Source organism: Diospyros lotus, chromosome 1, assembly GCF_014633365.1.
Source record: "Diospyros lotus cultivar Yz01 chromosome 1, ASM1463336v1, whole genome shotgun sequence".
Lineage (NCBI taxonomy): Eukaryota > Viridiplantae > Streptophyta > Magnoliopsida > Ericales > Ebenaceae > Diospyros > Diospyros lotus.
This window is the reverse complement of record NC_068338.1, coordinates 44123155-44145143: the sequence shown is the minus strand read 5'-3', so window position 1 is coordinate 44145143 and position 21989 is coordinate 44123155. Positions and strand designations below refer to the sequence as shown.

The 21989-nt window shown below is 33.0% G+C and overlaps 1 protein-coding gene across 6 annotated transcripts; it reads right to left on the bottom strand.

Annotated features, from left to right (window-relative positions):
* Positions 1-1456: 1456 nt before the first annotated feature.
* On the bottom strand, positions 1457-15324 carry LOC127813707 (folylpolyglutamate synthase). Of its 6 annotated transcripts, none has more exons than XM_052354826.1 (16): positions 15124-15324; positions 14854-14993; positions 14700-14765; positions 13508-13617; positions 12562-12622; positions 10723-10806; positions 10518-10574; positions 10314-10374; positions 9394-9440; positions 9073-9150; positions 8370-8534; positions 7986-8279; positions 3986-4064; positions 2749-2901; positions 2334-2494; positions 1457-1788 (listed from the first exon to the last, which is right to left on the bottom strand). In XM_052354826.1, the coding sequence occupies exons 1-16, from the start codon at positions 15131-15133 to the stop codon at positions 1729-1731; spliced, it is 1626 nt and encodes a 541-aa protein (XP_052210786.1). In that variant the 5' UTR covers positions 15134-15324; the 3' UTR covers positions 1457-1728. The 6 variants fall into 6 exon arrangements, with proteins under 6 accessions (XP_052210786.1, XP_052210795.1, XP_052210820.1 ...); XM_052354835.1 differs by having other exon boundaries at positions 2334-2473; XM_052354860.1 differs by lacking the exon at positions 15124-15324 and having other exon boundaries at positions 13508-13628; positions 14854-14932.
* Positions 15325-21989: the final 6665 nt, after the last annotated feature.

Here is a 21989-nt window from a genome sequence, read left to right as displayed (position 1 = left end):
AATAGGTAGGGTTATTTTCCTAACTTAATTGGCCTATAGTAAGAGATTCTACCTAAAATTTTGTACATAAAATTTGCCATTTTGTCTTTTTATTATTTATTTGATATATTTATAAACAATTATTACTTTTCAATATGCATTCCATCCTAGTGTCTAATACACACAAACACAGCATATATATTTGTATGTTTAGAATTTACTATAGGAAGATTCGGTGATTTTCTATATTGATTATCTTATATAATTCTATTTCTTTAGGGTTATGCTATTTGTACAAAAAATGATTTATAGAATTTTTTACAGGATAATATATAGTGATATTTTGTTCATCCCATTCTCTCTCTCTCCCATTTCCCTCGCTGTTGCAACCAACCACCCGCTATAGTTCTTTACCTTAGCCGCCTCGCCCACTCTCACCCGCCACCTCGCCTCTTCTCGCCACTGCAACCTCAATCCCTCGCTACTACCGCCTTGCCTCCTCTCATTGCCTCGCCTCTATCATCTTGTTGCCTCGTCTCCTCACCGTTGCATCCTCTAGTAACTGACGACCACTCAAATCAATTGAGAATGCAGCGAGCAGCGACGGATGGCAAGCGGCGAAGGTGAGGGCAAGGGTGGGCAACGGTAGGCCAGGCGAGGATGTAGCAAGCAGCAACGGTCACCAACCAGCTAGGGAAAGGGTGAGGCGGGCAACAAGGGCGAAGGCGAGGTGTGCGACGATCGGCAAATGGCGAGGACGAGAGCAAAAAAGAGAAAGAGTTTTGAGTCTTTTAAGTTGAGTCATTTATCATATAACTAAATTGATTATTTCATCATTTTGTAAAGTATTCTGTACATTGCCTTTATGTACAAATAGCAGTATCCATTTCTTTATCCAAACTTAGACTAAGATATCATAAAAAATTAATATTTTACCACTACGAGTGTTTGAGGCACCCAAAGCTAGTGATTTGAAAAAGTAGAAGATTTTTATTAAAAATTTTCAGGAAGTGCTTAGGCTTCGGCATGGGAGAGAATTTATTCTTTCATCCTCCAACTCTAAAAGGAGATGATGCCCTTAAAGAAATAACCTTTTAGATGTGATGGCATCAAAGACTATTGGATGACAATCACCATATAATTTGTTTGCCGAACGGCATGAAACTGCTGCTACAGAATTCCGAATTGCACTGTATTTCACTATATGATTTCTCTAGGGTTTCGCAAAGGGAAGTAAAGTGAAAGGTCAAAAGAGTTACTCATGTGCAGACAGCTTTAACAAACAAATAACCAGGAAGTGATTACATTATTTTAGATGCCTATTTAATTACTTTCTTCTGATTTTTTCACATGCTTAAAAATAAAAAGAGCATCCAGTGCTCGACGCTCTCCGATCCGCTTTGCAAGGCTGTTTCCCGAACTCTTCGAATCATTAAGGAGAAATAAAGAACTAATGCTTCAAGTATGAATAGGTAACTTCATTAATTGCTTTGTTTTTCATTAATGAAAAAATATAACATCTTGTTATAAAAGAAATAATCTGTATTTACAGATAAAGGGGTGCCTCTTAACATCTAAAGAAGGCCAGATGGGTTCTTTTGTTCAGCTCCAGCAATAAGCCTAAGCAGTGGAAGCAATTTTGAGAACTTTCGGAAACAAAACCCATACCTGTTGTCATCTTTGCAGCCATAAATACCAGAAATTGTCGCATATAATATGGCATGCAACAGGAGGGACAAAATCCGCGTCTCATTTCTTCACTAATCTTAACACATCACCGATAAGATGTAAAGAGCCAGTAACAAGCACCTGACAAATGAAACCAGGGGACAGGAAGATTGTCTTAGCGCAGCGGCCACAAATGTAAGACACTACGCAACTTTATTAAGTACAACATCTAACTCGCTCATTCTAGGCTTTTCATCTAGTTGAAGCAATAGTTACTATAATAGTTGAGTATTGTGTTTTTCAAATCTGATAGAAGTCGATTGTAGCCTTGCAAAGAAACTTAACAGTGCAAACATCCACTGAAATACAATACTGTGCTTAGGCTTAGGCACAGTCAGTTGAAAACTATAGGGTGGATAATTAAAAACCACTTGAGTTAAGGGCATGACTATTGCATTTTCAAGCATTGGTTCAAATATTACAGAACATTCCAAAGCTAAATGCTCTAGAATGGTACGAATAGATCTCAATGGTTCAAGAATGGTAGATTGCATTTACCAGGGCGTGCTTTAGAATCCTTATGTAGTCATCTTAGTCAACCTCTTTTGCAAGTGGACAAGGCACTTAACCATAGATTGAACTTTGAAGTCATAAATAAATACTCATGATCAAAAGTTAGCGACTACCTGAAAGCGACCAGATCCGTTCTGTTGTACAGTGTCCCGCAGCCATTTGATAGCCAGGGGAAGTGAAGGAAAAACCTCACTGTTCTTGAAACTCCCAGCATGCATTTCCTTGTCTTCTTTACCATCTTTACGGATGATTGCTGCATTTTTTGCATTCTTTCCTGTCAAGTCAAAAACCATTGGTCTGCACCAAAACTGAATGAAGCGAAAGTTTTGCAGAAAACAGGAGTTTCTAAACTGCAGAAAACATTTCAAATCATATCTAGTAAAATGAAAATTAAGTGATAATAAATAGTATTTTCCACTTTTCTTAAATGCCAATCCTGTACAAATATCAGGAACCATATTGACAAAAAACTAGTCTCAGTTTTTTACCACTCCAACAGAAAGACGCATGAGTTGGTAGAAGTGATACCTCTCTCTTTATTGATGAGGTTCTCCCATGCTTTTTGAAGACTCCATTGCCATGACAGACCAACTCGTAAATCATTTGGTGCTAAGGCACTGGAAGAAACTTTGTTATGCAATGATAGGTTTGGTGCAAACAGTGCCTTCTCGAAGTGGACTCCTGAAACATCATATCGACATCCCATGAAAACCAAATGGATATTTGTATTATCTGCATGTTTTATTAAATTTAAGTAGATTTGAGGCTTGGATTGTAGCTACCCATTGTCAGCATAATTAACAACACTTTATTTGTAGCAGGGTTGTCATCTAGGAAGGGGGGCGGGGATAACTTGGAAAACGGAAAAGGCTAAGTTGCATTGGTAAAGAGGCCATGATGTTTTCAACCTAGCCTTTTCACTTCAGCTTTTAGGAAAACCATAAACTGGCCTTTAGGGTCTCTGAGCAGCTTTATTGGCAAAATATTGAACCCCTGAATGCCTCATTTTGTTTAGATTGAGAAAAATAGACTTCAGTAATTGTTTTGTAAGTTCTGGAAATGCCTGTAAGCAATTAAAACAGTGGCGAAGTTCCAAACTTATTAAAGCAGGTTGTGTACAGAGGTTACCGAACACCTAAAACAACTTTTAGAACATCTGGTTCTTCAATAACATCACTGAATAATTATTCAAAAAGCTCAAGAAAACAATGCGATATCCATTTACACACACTTGTAATTATGGTATAGATATATGTCCAGGATAGCTTTTGCTTTGTTCTTTGTTGTGTGGATGTGTGATTGTCTCCATGGTCTCCAACTGATTATGTATGGGCCATATATCTACTCAACCCAGTAAGCATGACTGCTACTCAATGATTCTATAAATTTCCTAATAAAACTCCCATATGTGTAATTGAAATCCTAGGCTTTATGTTCTCTTTATGAAAATACACATCTTTTCAGGGAATGAAATAAGAACATTATTTCAAGATTTAGCGTCTGAACATCCTAGAACCTGGAATAATAAATGTATAGATGCATATTCAAATGCAATGCATTATGAGATGTCCATGATCATAGAGTAAAACTTCAAAATAGTTGAATTAGGTTTAAGCATGGCAATGACCACTGTGCAGGAACTAACAAAAGCCTCTGCCAAGTCCACCCTCCATGCATTCTTGATCAGCAAGGTTCAACACTGGGAGTGGTCTTTATGTATTGAGCCTTTACAAATATTAAATATGTATCACTTTTAGATAATTACCATGATTAGCACACGTCTTAACCAGGCGAGGAAGGAGCAACTGCGGGTCCCTTACCGACATACAATTGAACAATAAAATCTGCATATCTTTCAACAACTTTATCTCAGTAACATCCAGTAGAATGGAGCAGTAGGATATAGACAGCAACTATAGATGCACTGAATAAAAAAGAGGAAAAAAACTCTGTTATGGATAGGATCTAACTTGCCAATAACTAAAGTATTTCTCTTGAAAACAGTATGATTGGCAACTCCCATAACAGAAACAAATGATTCAAGTGTTATCTATATGAATAACATCTGCCTCTTTGGTCAAGGTAATGCTAACTCAGAAACTGTAAATTCTAGGAGATGTGCCTTGTCTGTACTTTTCATTTAGATTCCTGAAAAGTAGCCGACCACACCTAGTGGGATTAAGGCTGAAATAATAAAAAAAAATTACTCTAGAAATTGAATTGTGGAGGATGGTTAAAGTGGAGAAGTGTGTCCAACATTTTATGAGATCATAAAATCTGTTTAAAGCAAAAAAAGAAAAAGAAAAAGATATTTTATCTCAAAGGTATAAGACCATCTTATTATATAGCTCAAAATATTAGGCAGTTAAATACTAACGACTGCAAAATATGAGTGTAACTAAGATGAGGATATTACAGACATGTGTAATCACAGAAGAAAAGACAAAAATAAGAAATGAGATTATACATAATAAGGTTTAGAGTGATACCTGTGGAAAATAAGATATAGAAGATGCAATTAAAATGGTTCGGACGAGTGAAAGAAAACTGATAGACAAACCTATGAGATAAGTGGATGTAATGGAGGAAGTTTGTAACAAGAGAGAGAGGAGGCCAAAGAAAACTTGCTAAGAAGCCCTTAAAGAAGATACTGGCCATACGGAAGATATATCAATTAATAGAGATGGTTGGAGGTCTAGAATTCATATAGCCAACCTCATGTAATGGGATTAAGGCTAGTGATTGTTGTTACTATTGTTGCACTCTAGAGTTTGAATTATCAGTTGCTATTATCCTCTCACTGTAACCAGAGAATTCAACAAAAGCTACATGGAATTTTACTAAAAGGGTAACTTAAGAGTTTGTTTTGGAGAATTTGTATTCCCAAAATGGTTGCTCTTTTAAAATAGTTAGCTTAAAATAACTCTGCTCTGACAATCAACATCTTGTCAATGCCCCCTAACCCTTGGAAGATCCATGATGACTAAACCTTTTTTTTCTCTTCTGCATTTTCCCTCTTTTTCGAGCAGACATTGGTGTTCCTTCTTAATGTGCAATGGGATTCATCAAAATACTCCATCTGGATTTAAACTTGATAATATTAAGTTGGTATTTTAATTAGTACTCCCTTCATTTTGTTGGGTATCTGCCTACATGTGTGGTGGATCAAGGCCCAAGCCCAACAAATTGGTTTAATTGAAAAAGGGCCCAAGGGTTATTAATTATATATATGGAGCAAAACTAGGGCATCTGTGAGGGCGTTCATGTGTGTGGGATTGTGTGAGAAAATCTCAATTTTCAGCCGACAAATTTCCGTCAAAAACCGAGAGCAACAGTTGGGAGTTCAAGAAATCTGGGCAGCCTGCGCAGTCATCGGTTAATCCTTGATATCTAAACATCCATGGTCTGATCGTCACGATTTTTGGATAGAACCTTTGCAACTTATTGTTCTTAAAATCCAATGGTTAAGATCAAGATCCAACAGTCTATCTTGGAGGAATCATTATCTGAACAGTGCCATTTTTTGGTGAGATCTTTCCTTACTGTTTTTTTGAGTTGTATTCCAAGAATCTTTATTCTTGAGAGAGTTGTGATTGGGTTAATTATCTTGTTGCTTTTGGGGATTTTAGTGTGCCAACAATTATTGAGTTCTTGAGGATTTGGTCTGCCTCTAGTGTTATCTAGAGAAGAACGTTTGTATCAATAATTTGTTTGATAGTGGAAGTTTTGGGTGGACTCCGGTCCCGTAGTTTTTACTCCTCACATTGAGGGAATTTTTCACGTAAAATTCTGATGTTTTTGTGATTGATTGATTGCTACACTTATTTCATATTACTCTATATCCGCTTGATTTAACTCCTACTAGGTTCACACAAGAAAGAAGAGAACAAAATATTTGGGCATCCTTATATTAAGTTGTTGATTTGACATGTTTTTCTTTTAACAAGTGGTATCAAAGCAAGGTTATTTGTTTAGGATTATTTCTTGTGGTGAACAATGGAGGTTAATACAAGCAAAATGATTACATTGCATGGTTCAAATTATCATATTTGGAAAGGGAAGTGGAGGATCTTCTTTATGTGAAAAATTATTATCAACCGGTATTTACTGAGGAGAAACCTGCTGATAAGATAGATAATGAATGGAACTTGTTTCATCGACAAGTTTGCGGTTATATTAGGTAGTGAGTGGATGATAATGTTTTGAACCATGTCAGTGAAGAATCACATACACACAGTTTGTAGAGCAAGCTCGAGCAATTGTATGCTCAAAAGACTGGAAATAACAAGCTTTTCTTAATAAAACAAATGATGGATTTGTGGTATCGGGATAGAACTCCTTTGACAGATCATCTGAATGCTTTTCAAGATATTATTAATCAGTTGGCTGCGATGGGTATTAAATTTGAAGATGAGAAAAAAGGATCGTGGCTCCTTGGTACTTTGCCAGACTCTTGGGAAACATTCAGGACATTATTGTCGAACTTAGCTCCGAATGGTGTGATCTTCATGGACTTGGCAAAGTAGCGTCTTGAACAAAGATATGAGAAGAAAGACAAACGAGAGTTCTTCGCAGTCAAATGCTTTAGTCGTTGAAAAGAAAGGGAGGAGTCCAAACCGGGGTTCTAAGAACAGAGGTAAAACCTGAGGCAAGTCCAACAAATTTGCCAATGTCGAGTGCTACAATTGTGGTAAAAAGTGGCATATTAAGAAACACTGTCGGCTGAAAAGAAACAACAAAAGTGACAAAGGTAAAGAAAAGAATAAAGATAACGAAGCTTGATGTTTGGCGTTCTATTGCTAGGATGGCGACTCCTTCCACTACATGAGGTGGAGGGGGAGATTTGTTGGGTATCCGCCTACATGTGTGGTGGATCAAGGCCTAAGCCCAACAAATTGGTTTAATTGAAAAAGGGCCCAAGGGTTATTAATTATATATATGGAGAAAAACTAGGGCAGCCCTAAGGGTTTTCATGTGTGTGTGATTGTGTGAGAAAATCTCAATTTTCAGCTGACAACTTTACGTAAAAAACCAAGAGCAACAGTTGGGAGTTCAAGAAATCTGGGCAGCCTGCACAGTCATCGGTTAATCATTCACATCTCTACATCCCATGGTCCAATCGTCACTATTTTTGGACAGCACTTTCACAACTCATTGTTCTTCAAATCCAATAGTTAAGATCGAGATCCAATGGTCCATCTGGGAGAAATCGTTGTCTAAACAGTGGCATTTCTTGGTGAGATCTTTCCTTATTATTTTTTTGAGTGGTATTCTAATAATCTTTATTCTTAAGAGAGTTGTGATTGGATTAATTGTCTTGATGCTTTTGGGGATTTTAGTGTGCCAAGAATTATTGAGTTCTTGAGGATTTGGTGTACCTCTAGTGTTATATAGAGAATAATGTTTGTACCCATTATTTGTTTGATAGTGGAAGTTTTAGATGGACTCCGATCCCGAGATTTTTACTCCTTACACTAATTTTGGTGTTCTTGTAATTGATTGATTGCTACACTTATTTCATATCACTCTATATTTGCATGTTCACACAAAAAGAGAGAGAACAAAATATTTGGACATCCTTATATTAAGTTGTTGATTTGACATGTTTTTCTTCCAACACATTTGATAGCAGGTAATCTAACATGCACATGACAAATAGTAATCTTCCCAACTTCAATCCATTTTTTTTTTTCTTTTAAGAGAAGAATCCATTAAGTTATTTTGAGGAACGCCAATCCAATGAGATTGAACTTATGCACTCTTACCTGCGTGGAACTCTTCCTGGGAGTTTCACAACCATAACCGTGTACGAGGTCAAGGGAGGCACTGGAATTATCAGTCTGTTGATTGCTTGAGTCCTGTTGTTTCTTATCTTCATTGATAGCATGGCAAAACCATTTTGCACATACTTCCATGCTTTCAGGACTATGGGCTCCATCCAAATAAAACACCAGGTCTCCTGGGCTTTCAATATCAATAAACTGATCAGAAATAATCTGAGCACGCCCTTGTAAAGTAGCTGTTGTAAGCCCCCTCAGGAATTCTTCAGGCAGGGGACTCTATTTCCAGAAAAATATTTTTTTATGAATAACACATTTATAAATTCTAACACCATGAGGAAAGGAAATCTTCCCTCTGACTGAACTTACAGTTTGATCTAGGTAGTTGACTTCCATATGACCGGTCCTTTGGAGCCAAGTAGAGCACAATTCGATGGCAAGACCAGCATTTAAATATTGGTGCTCACCTTCAAGCCCAAGATGTTGACCATTCAACAAATTAACATCCAACGGGGATACTACTTGAAGATGCACCTGTATTCAGCATTCTTTTGTTTAACAATCCAATAAGCCCAGCTGTAATGTCAAAAATAATACAATTTATCCTTATAACCACAGATGCACCTACACCCAGATGCTAGCTTCCCTGCTTGTTTTACGGTTGGGACAAATTGAAAAGGCATCTGTAGCATACAGCTAGATAGCATGAAATTAACTAGATGCCTATTTTGTTAAACAAGCCCAAATTAAGTTATTTTAAGCTTTAGTTTGAAGATCTACAACCAATAACAAGTGACCAATCCATGATATGGTATTCTTCAGCTTCACTGATAGCTCATGCCACTAAGCCAACTCATATAGGTCCATTAAGTTAATAGATTAGCCATGTTTCAGACAATTGATAGCCATGGCTAATGCAACTGAGAATCATAAATTACCAGTGTATTTTCCATACCCCTAAAAAAGCAGTTTGCTGAAGTAAAATCTTTACACTTTGGGTTTAAGCTGCAGTTTATATTATTCCAACTTATGTTGTACAACAAACTAGTTAACATTTAAATAAGCAACTTACGTCCAACTGGGAAGCCTTCTCTTCAAGTACACGCATTGCATCATCGGGTTGGGGCACAGTAAAGGCTGGAACTCCTTGCTAAATGAAAGAGGAGCAAAACAATTTAAGTGTTCGGAAAAATAAATGAAGACATCTAAAAGAAGAATATTTAAGTGTTTGGAAAAATAAATGAAGACATCTAAAAGAAAAATATAGAAGAAGAAGAAGAAGAAGAAGAAAGGAAAGTGAATTTCCTTATCTTTTTTTTTTTTTTTTGAGAACGAAAGATGTACTCTTGGAAATCATTAGATGTTCCAAGAAAATCCAGTATTGGAAACACACCTTGAAGATACCAGCCTTCTCCCCAGCAATTTCTCCAAGAGTATTTCCTGTTTGTAGCAAATTGCAAAGATTGAAAAAAACTCAACTTAAAACCTGACTCCTATTAAAGCTTCATTATACTCCATTCAAAAGCCTAGTGCTCAAGGAACACTCTGATAATCAGATTTACTTCCAAACAACCAGAAACCTGATGTAGAAAAATAGGAAGATCAAAGGTGGCGACTGGTTAGTATTTCTATTACCAAATGGAATCATCAATAAACCTTTTTGGGCTTATTTCTTATTTTCTTTTGAAGGGCTTATGTTTCACGTGCTCAACCATACAATGCAATAAGATTTATTTTTAAGTAAAAGAAAAGTGGAGCAAGAATTAAGATACTAAAATAAATACCCTGACCTAAAAAGTTGGCACATAATGTGAACATGATAGAATTGTGATGGCCCATTGCCTTGCCATAGTATCCTTCAAGCAAAATTCAGCATAAAGAAAGATGGATGGATGCATGTAAATTTACGAAGCTGTAATCTCAACTTCCAGGACAAGAGCATAATAAATCCCAAGAAGCAGTTTCGATCTACCAAATCAAACTGAAAAACATGAAGGAATAATATCATATGGTCAAGTTGAAGACTCTGGATACATTTTACCAGAAAAATTACAGGAATCCTCTTTAGTTAGATAGCACAAGCCATATTGTGTAACTCCATGGTGTTGATACGCATCACATTTTATATCTTTATTTGAGTAGCGAGTAGTGAATGGTGATCTGCCTATGTTGGTTTGTGGAGCAAAAAGAGTGTTGCAACCAAATACAAAATGATCTATTGTTGCATTTAGCAAGACAGATGTATCATCTGATGCATAAAATTACACTAGTAACATGTTGGTTACAAAAGAGTGATAATGATAAACCACTAACCGAGAATTTCCATGTGATCATACCCAAGGGAAGCTATACCACATACAATTGGTCTCTGCACCTAAAATTTAACATAAAAATGTTACATCCACCTCAAATTCCATGACCTTTCAAGAAGATATTATGTATAATGAAGTTCGTGTTTATTTCCAGAGTCATCATAGACATTGTTTCAAGATGGACATTCTTAAAACTCATGCATACCACATTTGTCGCATCAAACTTTCCACCTAAGCCAACCTCCAAGATAGCAACATCTACCTACATCAAGTAGATCATCAAAAAATAGATGATGCTGATTACATCAGTTCATCAATTAGAATCAAACAAGGACAAATAGATGTCATGTTCATCAAACTTGGAAGGAAAAGAAACCAGAAGAAAGAAAGAATAATGTTACATGACCTACCTGTTCTCCAGCAAATATCTTGAAGGCAAGTAAGGCAAGGAATCGGAAGTATGAAGGCATTGGTTTATTTTCACTTGTTTTTTCCTGCATATGAACAGAAGCAGCATAAGAATCACAAACAACAGCATGCCAAATTCTACTCCCACTAGGTGGGGTTGGCTACATGGATTTTAGCTCAATGATCATTTCTATCAATGACCATATTTTATGTCACAATAAAATCAATAGATCAAAACAAATTACTTTTCCAACTAAAATTTCATGGCATATGCTTATCACATAAATATGCAAAAATATTTGTGTGTATATATACATATTTATTGTAGCATATGTACTTGCATTCAATAGGAATAAGTGAATCCAACTTCTGCTTTTCATCTTTTTGATACTAACAAGGTGTAGGAGCATGGAAAAGTGACAGCTACTCATGGAATGGCATGGTATTATGCACTAGCAGATCAGCTAATGACAATAAATTTACCCCTAACAAAAATAAAATGGGGTGGCTTCAAATTAATCAGGTCAGAGAACTTCATTTCATACAAAACCCTAAAACCATATTGAAAAATGCAACTAAATTTTTCCAGCTCTGGATAAATACTTAAGGAGATCTATAATCCTCAACTATAGAAAAGTATACATTCATTAAAAAAATGAATAATACCTCCAACAAAATCAATACATATCCTAATTAAGTTTGCAATATTTGCAATTTAAACCCAAATATGAGTTCCATCCAACCAGATTGACATACAGAAAGCAAAATAGAGTTGTCTCACAAATGGTAATTCAATTTATGTGGCTACTTGTTCCTTAATATGTCTATTCACTAGTGATATAAGATTTTGCATATTCAAAACTGTTGCTTGCAAGCTAGACTTTTAGGGGAAGTCGATAATACTAAATCTTTGATAGGAATACAATTTTTTAACACAAGGACCACATCAAAAATGCCAAAAGGAGTGTTGGAAAATGCATCATAGTCATACATAAGGACCCTCCTTGAAAGTGTCCATCATTAGATATGCAACAAAATAGTTTCTGTCAATTTCTCTAGAAGGATTAAAGTAGACAACTCCAATCAGCTGCAAGGATAAAATTGTATTAGTCTCACATTTCACTACAAAATGTAGAAGAGGGGCAGCCTTTCTCAAGGGATTATTGTAGGCTATCCAGGTCACTGTGAGGTTCACTGTTCAGAAGTCATGCAGGCAGGACAGACTGGAGAAGGGGAGCAGGCAATTAGTAGAGCAGAGAGAGAGAGAGATAGGAGATGCAACATACAAGGGAAGATAGGAGAAAAGTATCCTTCAAGTTCAAGAAGGAATTTTTTCTTCCTCGCATAGGCTTCCAAATCTTTCCTAGAGAAATGGACTGTCAGATGTCACCTCTGACAGCTTGATGTCCCATTTAAGTGATAAAATCAAGTCTCACAGGAGTAGATTATGGTTGGTAATGATGTGGAAGTAACTTCCACGATCTAGTTCATAGACAAATCACTTAGGCAATAAAACATGTAAAGAGCTCCAAAATGTATTTGCAAATTCTAGAGGATAGAAATTGATTACAGAATCATAAGATATCCGTAAGCATTTATAGTTAAGGCCTATAGTGAATAAGTGAATGAGAGAGAGAGAGAGAGAGAGAGAGAGAGATTACTTAGCTCAATAAATATTCTAGAAGTTAATATTTGCTTCAATAATTATGTTTAAAAAGCAAATAAGTCATTGACCAAAATAAAGGTCTAAACCAAATGCAAGAGAACAGCATTTACAAGACTTTATAATTAAGGAAAATGTCCAGAAAAATCAATAAAAAGGTAGGGACAAATGTTCGTGCCTTCAGTCTATTCCAACACCACCAGAAGTACTCCAAGAATTTATCTTCGCATACGTCCAGACTGAAACAAAAACCAGAATGGTATATTTACCAGCAAATACAAAACTACAGTGAAAGACTTTTTATCAAGAAAAATCATAATTATGATTTAAGGATTTCTGCAAATTAATTTATGAACTTCTTTTTTAACACAATCATAGCAATACAGTAAAGCAAGAGAGAACAGAAAGAGGCACACAATTTTCATGGTTAGGCGATACTTCTAGGCTAACCAGAAGTTGTTTCACACCCCATATTTTTACTGAACATTTAACTGCATTGGTTATTATTAAATTTACAATTTAGTCATATACCCCATAGTGGATTGCAGGACATACCCCCCACCTCCCCCCCCACCCCCCCCAAAAAAGAAGAAGAAAAAAAAAACTACAAATTAATCCTGTCAAACAGCAACAGATTGTGCCTCAGTGGCCTATGGATGCAGCTCTGCTCTCTTGCACTCTTGTCAGCTACATTGTTCCATCCACAAGCATGTTGGACTTGATAATAGTTATAGCCACTTCTCTAGCATGAACTTAAGCTCAAAGGAAATAAGAAATTTGTTAAGCAAGAATTAGTCAGTTTGACATAATATTGAAAAAGGCTTAAGTATTTCTGGTGTAAGGTAGACACGCCATTAGACCCAAAAAGGTAAGCAAAATAGACAGCCAATATACAGGGTTCTATGAGATTGTAAGAAATGTTGGTTTGAGCCACAGGGAGAACAGATCATAAATCCAATTTGGATACTGAAATTGACAATCATGCTACTCACCTCTCTAAATCTGTAGTTAGACAAATGAATGAATGGTCCATGGAGAATACTATTTTACAGAAAGGAGTCGCAAAGAATTTGTTTCAGCCAAACAAGTTAATGCCTTGACCTAAAACAAATTAAGAAACCTACCCATCCAATTGAAATCTTTCACGAACATCAATGAGATGAGGAGATGTGAAAAGCCCAGTATGGAAGCCACAATTCCGTAATATAGATTCAGCAAACTTGCATGTTGATCCCTTTTGTAAATCTCAAAAGCGAAAAATATATCAGTGTTGCATCCATCACATGGAAATCATAAAATATATCTACACAAAGATATTTTTGTTTGAAATCCGCTGAGTAGAAATTTTACTTCATGCAGCTGCAGCAGGTAAGTACAAAGATAGATTTATTTAGATTCACGATATTGAAATGTCTTCAGCAAAATAAAACTAAGAAAAACAACTAGCCAGATATCAATCCGCAAATGCACATCTTGCATATCTAGCTAAAAAATGGAACAGAATTCCATAATCAATCCTGAAAACAGTATTGATTTCCAAAGAAGGCTACAGAATCACATTAATTTTTAATACAATGGAAAAACCCATTTAAAATCCAAAGATAAGTTGACAAAATATTTATCATTAAAACTATGGTTTGAAATGAAAATTATGCATTAGCAAAATATTCTCACAGTGACTTTTGAAGTTATGTTCTGTCTGCCATATAACCACCATTAGCAAAATTTAGGCATTTCTCTCTTTCTATTTCTTTAATTATAAGTCTCTAGTTATCCTCCAGCATAGTCATGAAATGGCTCTCAGATCCTGGGCTTACAGACATCCTTGCTCTAATCCCTATGGATCAATCTATTTAGTCAGGAAACCAGATTAGCGCCAATTGCAGACAAGAAAAGAGTCAGTCCCCAATATAAGACCAACAATGCACCATTAAGAAAGATTTAATTATCAATGCCAGTAAAAATAAGTGATGGCATAGACCATTCATTTTAAAGGAAAATCCAATTAAATTGGTTGATTTGAAGGCAAATAGTCAATTTAAGCCTTGTTAAGTTTACTCTTTTGAAAAAAAAATTAATATTTCAATGGTTGCACGTATTTGGATGAGTTTTGCTGTGAAGCCTAGTCACGCATGAGTGAGCTTGTTACTAGTAAAAATAATAATATAAAAATGAAATGATAGTTAACAATTCAATAATTTTCTTTTCCCACCATTTCTCTTTCCTTCTCGTCCTCCACAAATTCCAAGTTCTCACCACAGGATAACTAATTTTCTAAGAATTGGAACCGACAGAAAGATAACATTTGGAGTTTACCTTTCCTTTGGTGCCAGCTACATGAATAACATTCATCTTCGAAACGGATTCCTCCAAGTCCAGCATCTGCATAGTTCATCGCAACGAACATCATGACCTCAAGTACTGAACAATGCACTCGACCAGATTAACCAAAAGGCAATCAAAGAATCACCTCGAGATAATCAAACATAAAGTCGAAGCGATCGCCTTCGTTGCTCGCATCCGCACGGCTGCGCCTGGTGATCAGCGAGGACAGAGCATCCATTGCCTCGTCATACGAAGACGCCGTACGATTCGCGGATCCATCGAGACCTTCAACCAACAAAAAACCACGCATATATTGTAAAGAACTCATACCGTAGAATGCATATGGAACGTCTCGGAACAAGGAGGATTGTAGAATTCGTGACTGAAATGGAGCGGAAGAGATTCGAGAAGCAACCTTCCGGCATGCCGAGCTTGCGGTTGGGAATGTGATTTTGGAGGCGAAAGACGAACTGGAGGACTGGGAAACGGTTGGTTGTGTGAAGGAGAAGAGGATAGATGGATTGGGTTTGAAGCAACTACGAAACGAAGAAATGGATTGTGTCCAGCGGCCGAAGAACGGTCGAGACTCGAGAGTTGAGTTGGTCCGTTCCAAAAAATTTCGGTTCCAACTATAAGATTTAATATTTTATTCTATTGTATTTGTAGTCCGACTGGGTAAAATATTTAATTTTACGGGGGAAAAGGGCAGCAGAAATGATATTTTTGTCTTTATTTTGGTAATGATCAAACATCATCGCTAACATAAAGACATAATTGTCATTTTATCGGGTTGAATACTTATTTTAAATTCATTCTCTTTCTAACAAAATCATTTATTAGTAAATCTTAAAATATGAACAATATTAATTTCTTTTTTGCTGAGAACAACCATATTCTAAATTTAAAAACTAACAAATACAATTCACATCACCAATTATTAACATTATTCATTAGTATTGGTAAATTACTTTTATAAATATAATCAATCTGTTTATTCATATTTTATATAATTAATTGGAATTTTTTCCAATTTTCAATACAAGAAAATAGTTCTCTATATTTAAAAGAATTTTCCCGGAGTAATAAAGAAGCACAAAACAAAACACTTTTTAGTTTTTATTTCTTTTACTTGAAGTATAAACAAAGAAAATAAATCTGGTAAAATATCTCTTTCAACTAAAATAATTGATGTATAAGATTTATTTCTTTCTGAATAAATTTATTTTGAATAAGGTAAAAATATTTATCTCTTTATATACCTTTCAAAAGTTGACTTTTGTGATATTTACACTATAGGCATTGGTGATTGTTTTAATAACAATCATTTATCATTAACAATCAAAAGTCATTGAGTAAAAATCTCTAAAACTTATAATTAACAAGCGAAGAACTAAAATAATTTTGTAATATTTTATTTTACTTTGAATATTCTAAATTATTTAGATTGCTATTGGAGTTGTAGGCTAACTCTAATAATTTTTTTCCATTCCACTACCTATTACATTATAAATAATTCATCCCTATTCTAATTTTACTTCGAAAATCATGTTGCTTTAACAATATTTCCTATTCTCTTATTCATTTTACTCTCTATTTCATTTATTTATCAATAAACTTCAATTTTATTTATTTTATCTTACATATATTTTTAATTACTATAAAATTTTATTATTTATTTTACAATTTATTAATAAATATTATGGTATTAAATATTAATAATATTTAATATATTTTTAAATCAATTTACTATTTTTTTAAAAATAAGCATTTAACAAAATTGTTTGAAATAATTCCATAATAATAAAATTAAGATTTTAATATGATAAAATTAAAATTCCAATAATGATCGTATTCTAACAATTTATAAATAAATGATCCATTTGCTCAAAAAATTTATAACCCACAAATCTAAAACACCAATTCACATTAATCACCATATCCAACATCACCCATATGTTTTTTCGAATGATCCATGAAGAAGTAGATGAAGAGGAAAAGGTTATTGTTAGAGTTTTAGTTGAACACCATGTTCAACCTATGGATCAGGGCTCTATATCACATCATCGTGGATTCGTAATAAACCATCGTGTCATTAATCGCAATAGAATTGAAGGTCATGAGAGGTTTTATCATGATTATTTTGTCGATTCCCGTACATATCCACCACATTTATTTTGTAGAAGGTTTCGTATACGTCGATCATTATTTCTACAAATTAAAGTAGCAATTGAATCACATGATCAACACTTTGTTTAAAGATATAATGTTGCAATAGTTATTAGATTATCATCACTCCAAAAAATCACAACTGTATTAAGAATACTTACATATGGATCACATGCAGATGGTATGTCAAAATTGGCAAAAAGTATAGTAGTAGAGAGTTTGAAAATGTTCATGAAAACAGTGGTCGAGGTATTTGGAGAGTAATATTTGAAGCAACCAAATAATATTGATATTGTAAGGTTGATGATCGTGGTTGAGTAACCCAAGTTTCAAAGAATATTGGGCAACATCGATTGTATGCATTGGAAGTGGGCTAACTACCCAATTGCATGGCAAGAAATGTATATAGGTCGTGCTCATGAACCAACCATTATTTTGGAAGCAATAACTTCATATGATCTATAGATATAGCATGCCTTCTTTGGATTATCGGGATCATAAAATAACATTAATATGTTAGATAAATCCTATGTATTCTCCAAATTGGCATAAGGTTATGGTCCTAAAGTAAAATACACCATCAATTGATATGAATATACCATGGGATATTATCTTGTCGATGGTATATATCCCTCATGGTCTGTTTTTGTTAAAATCATTCTATCTCTTTAGGAAAATAAGGTGAAATTTTTTGTTGCACAACAAATGCCTGATAGAAAAGATGTCAAATGAGCATTTGGAGTCCTACAATCACAATTTGCAATTGTACATAGACTGAGGCATTTTTGGGATGTTGAAACACTCAAAGATATAATGACGACATGTGTAATATTGCATAATATGATAATTGAAGATAAACGTGGTACAATTCATGAAGGTGTGGATTCTGAGTATGATACAATTGCTGGCACTCCAACAATTGAATTGTCTCGCTATAACGTCCCGAATTTTTGTAAATCCCAAAATTTTGAAGATAAATAATAATTATTTGATGTTATTATTGAATATTTAAAATTTTCAGAGAAAATATTTATTTATGGTGTTTTGAGGAAAAGAAAAATTAAAGTAAATAATTATTTATTTGGGAATATTTATGGAAATGATATGATGAATTGATTTGGTGGATTTTTGAAAATTTTGGGGTGTAAGTAAAGATTTCAGAAAGTTTGGGGTGCTGGTGTAATTTCAAAAAAAGGTCGCGAGTCTCTTTAAATTTATTGGGTGCATATTATAGTTGAAGGCAAGTGGCAGCACGGTGAACTTGTTAGGTTTGCATCAATTTGTCACCACATCTAAAAGGGGGTGAATTTGGTGTTTTAAAATTTTACTTGAAATATGAAAATATTTACTTGAAATGAGAAATAAATGCTATGAAACAACGAGTGTATAGTGGAATTTGCAAAATGTGAAATAAATAAATAAAGTAGAATACAAATGACACGAGATTTATAATAGTTTGTCTTAATTAACGTAGTCCACTATTTTAACTGTTCATTAAGGACTTTCAAATTCACTAACACCTTCTACTTAAATTTAAGTAAGTCCTCTAATAACAAGTTAGATAAATACAAATCCCCCTATCAAGACCCTGATAAACTCTTTAATTCACAAATTAGGCAATACAACAATAGATTTTACAATCAATAGTGATCTAAGAAATAGATTTCTTAGTTATAATGAAACATATATAATAAAATAAAAGCCTGAAACAAATGTTATAGGAAATACACTTTGCATTTGAATGAAAAATTTGAAAGCTTAAAGAGATAATAAGATAAATAATCACTTTGAGCACTTGCACTTCTTCATTAGCTCTCCCACAGACTCTTTCACGCTTTATTTATAGTTTTTTGGTCAACCAAGCACAAAAATTAAATTTAATAACCGTTATCCCACATTAAATACCTGAAAAACTAGTTATTTTAATGTTGTCATAATATAAACTATCGACAAACTCATAGAATCAATTGATTGTCTCTTTCGAAATATTTGGATTTCAAAACAAGTTTACAAAAACTTTTGACTATCTAAAAAATAAGTCAACTTACAAAAGCAAACTATTGATAGGCAGAATCAAAGGTCAAAAGAATGTCAACATGTTACAACCATTGTTAACTGATTTTGAACTAAAAATATTTGGACTGATAGCATGAATTTTCCCTATTGATAGATTTCAAGAAATGTTGACTTATTCATGTCAAATAACAAAAGAAGTCGACTGAAATATATAGAAAATCAATTAATTTTAATGATTCAAAATTTTAAAAAACAAATTAATGAAAAAGTCAATTTTTTTAAGAAATATGTCGACATTTTTTACTACCTTATTTTAAGAAGTATATGATTTTGAAGATTAGATTTTAACAAAACTTAACACACTTTGACAAAATTTTCAGGACACCAAGAGATATTATTCAAGAATATTTCTCAATGAGAATTTTATATGGCTTATTCAGATTTTAAAATAAAAATTGCATCTTATGAGTATTTTAATTTGAAAGGTGTAAACATATACTACTATTCAATTTTCAAATTTTAACCCAATTTAATTTTTTATCATTAAAATTACTTTAAAAGATAATAACAAAATTCACATTCTAACACACTTTTTTAGGTCTAAACAAAATTTATAAAAATGTTAAAATTGTAAAAGAAAATCCAAATCTATATACCATGAACAACTTCAAAGATGAAAGTCTCTCTCTTATATTGAAAGGGCACCTCTAAGAGGATGCAAATAATATTTGGTATTGTATTTTATTATTTAAATAAAAAATAGTATCAATTATAATAATAGTTAAAATGTGTTAAAAAGTATATTTTTAGATAAATGTATTTATTGTTGGTCCATTTACACACAATGACGACTCAAGAAGGGAGGTGAATTGAGTGATAAAAACTTATTAAACCGAATTCTTTCATTTTCAAACCCTTTAGGCTGCGTTCTCTTTATTTTTCAATTTTTAGTTTTGAGTTTTGAATTCATTTTTAGTTTTCTATTTTGGTAGTCTATTTTTAGAAATTTGAAAACGCATTCTTTTTATCATTTTGAAAAACTATTCCTCAAAACAGAAAATTAGAAAACGTGTTCTCTTTGAAATTTTGAAAATAAGTTTTTAATTATATTTTATTCAATAAATTAAAAATATTTCATGTTAATATATTATTAAAAAATATATACATTTTAAAGTTAATGAATTTTATAATATTTTTTTCATTACAATAATAAAATATGAATAAATAAATGTGTTTTGAGTTTTAAGTTTGTTTTTGTTGAAAACACTCAAAACAACTTTTTGTTGTTTTGAGTTTTTTTTATAATTTTTTTTTGTTTTCAAAAATACATTTTTAAAAACAGTAAAGAGAACGCGTTTTCATTATTTTAGAAAATTGAAAACTAAAAATGACTTAAAAACAGTAAAGAGAACGCAATCTTAGTTTTTCTTATACAAATAAAATACTTGTTATAAAAATATATATTGTTTATGAGTGATAGCAATATAAATACACAAATAACCACAATATTAACATAAGATATACAGTGTTTCGGTATCTCTAACACCTTTGTCTACTCTCTCAAGGTCAACTCGACACTTGAAATTCTACTAAAACCACTACTAGGTTTCCACACAAGATCATCTAGCAAACTTGTACACTCGAGATTTTCCCTTTAGCTCTTCTCGAAAACTATTACAACAATGCACCTAGATTACTTGGGCTCCGCTCACAATCCACAATTAAAGTGGTTATAATGCAATCCAAATCCAACAATCTTGAACAAATATGAATATAAATACAATGAAAAATATACAAGGCAAATGAACAAATATAATAATATACTTTTTATCACACTTTGAGAGAATATCTCATTTGCCTTGGGCTTCAAATATTTTACTTTAAACTTAAGTCTTTGATTGCTTTGAATGAAATCTTGAGAGCTTGAGTGTGTTTTAGAACGATTGATCTTGATAGTGTATTGGCATTTTCCAAAAAACTCTTCATGATATATATACTTGAGCTTCTAACGAATCTATAACGACTAGAAAAATTTGACCGTTAGGGTTTGGGAGTTGACTTTTCTGAAACAGCAATCGACTTCCATTTTAAATGAGAGTCAACTCTAGTTATACAAGAATCGACTTCTCCACTATTAGAATCAACAATTCAAAATACACCAATATTGTTAATTCGACTTTACATAACTTGCTATTGGTTGGGTTGACTCTGTATAACGCACAATCGACTGTCCCTCATTGGGAGTTGACTCTCAATCTAGAATTTCAAAAAAAATAGATTTGTTTAATGATACAATCCATAGCATGAATACATTATAACATTTTACATTTACTTTAATTTATATTTTATCTTCTATTTACTTTAATATATAAATGTAAATAAGAAAATAACCCTCATTTGGATTTAATTAAAATATCTAAAAAATTAAAATCCATAACAATAAGAAAATAGAATTTTGGTTTTAGAACAAATTTAGAATTTAGCGATTTTACCGCCCCAAAATACATACATTCTATTTATTAAAAAATTTATTAAAAATTATTTCAATAATAATAAATATTAGCTATCAAAATACCGGGAGATAATTTTTCAAATGAAAACATTTTATTACATGTCCCCTTATAATACATTAATCTTCCAGACTTAAAAAAATAGCATTTATTGATTCATTTTGATACATAAAATACTATAATACCTAAAATATGTTTTTCATTATAAAACATAACAAAATTTCATTAAGAGATTTAAATATATTAAAAATAATTTTACTAAAATTATATTTTATTAAACATCAAAATATATAATAAGTTGATTGAAGTAATTTAACTCAACATTTATCATATATTTTAAGTTAAAAAATATTCTTATTCATTGATCATAAATATATTGTATTTTATAATACTTTCTCAAACAATAAAATTATTTTAAAACTAAAACTAAGATATAACAATACATATTATTTGTTCTTGCGATGACCGCCTTGTTATTTGGAAACATGTTCTTACCTCTTAACCATAGTTGTTAGTTGATGATTAACAAGCTTGATTTGACCAATAATTATGAATTTATCGTATAAAATCAATAATACAAAAAGAAGAT

Bases quoted from the DNA above. Each gene is read 5' to 3' on its own strand.
- LOC127813707 (XM_052354826.1), bottom strand. The intron at 13,618-14,699 runs GTAAACTCCAAA...GATTTACAAAAG, and splicing joins TAGCTGGCACCAAAGGAAAG to GGATCAACATGCAAGTTTGC. The intron at 9,441-10,313 runs GTTAGTGGTTTA...TGCTACAAACAG, and splicing joins TGATCACATGGAAATTCTCG to GAAATACTCTTGGAGAAATT.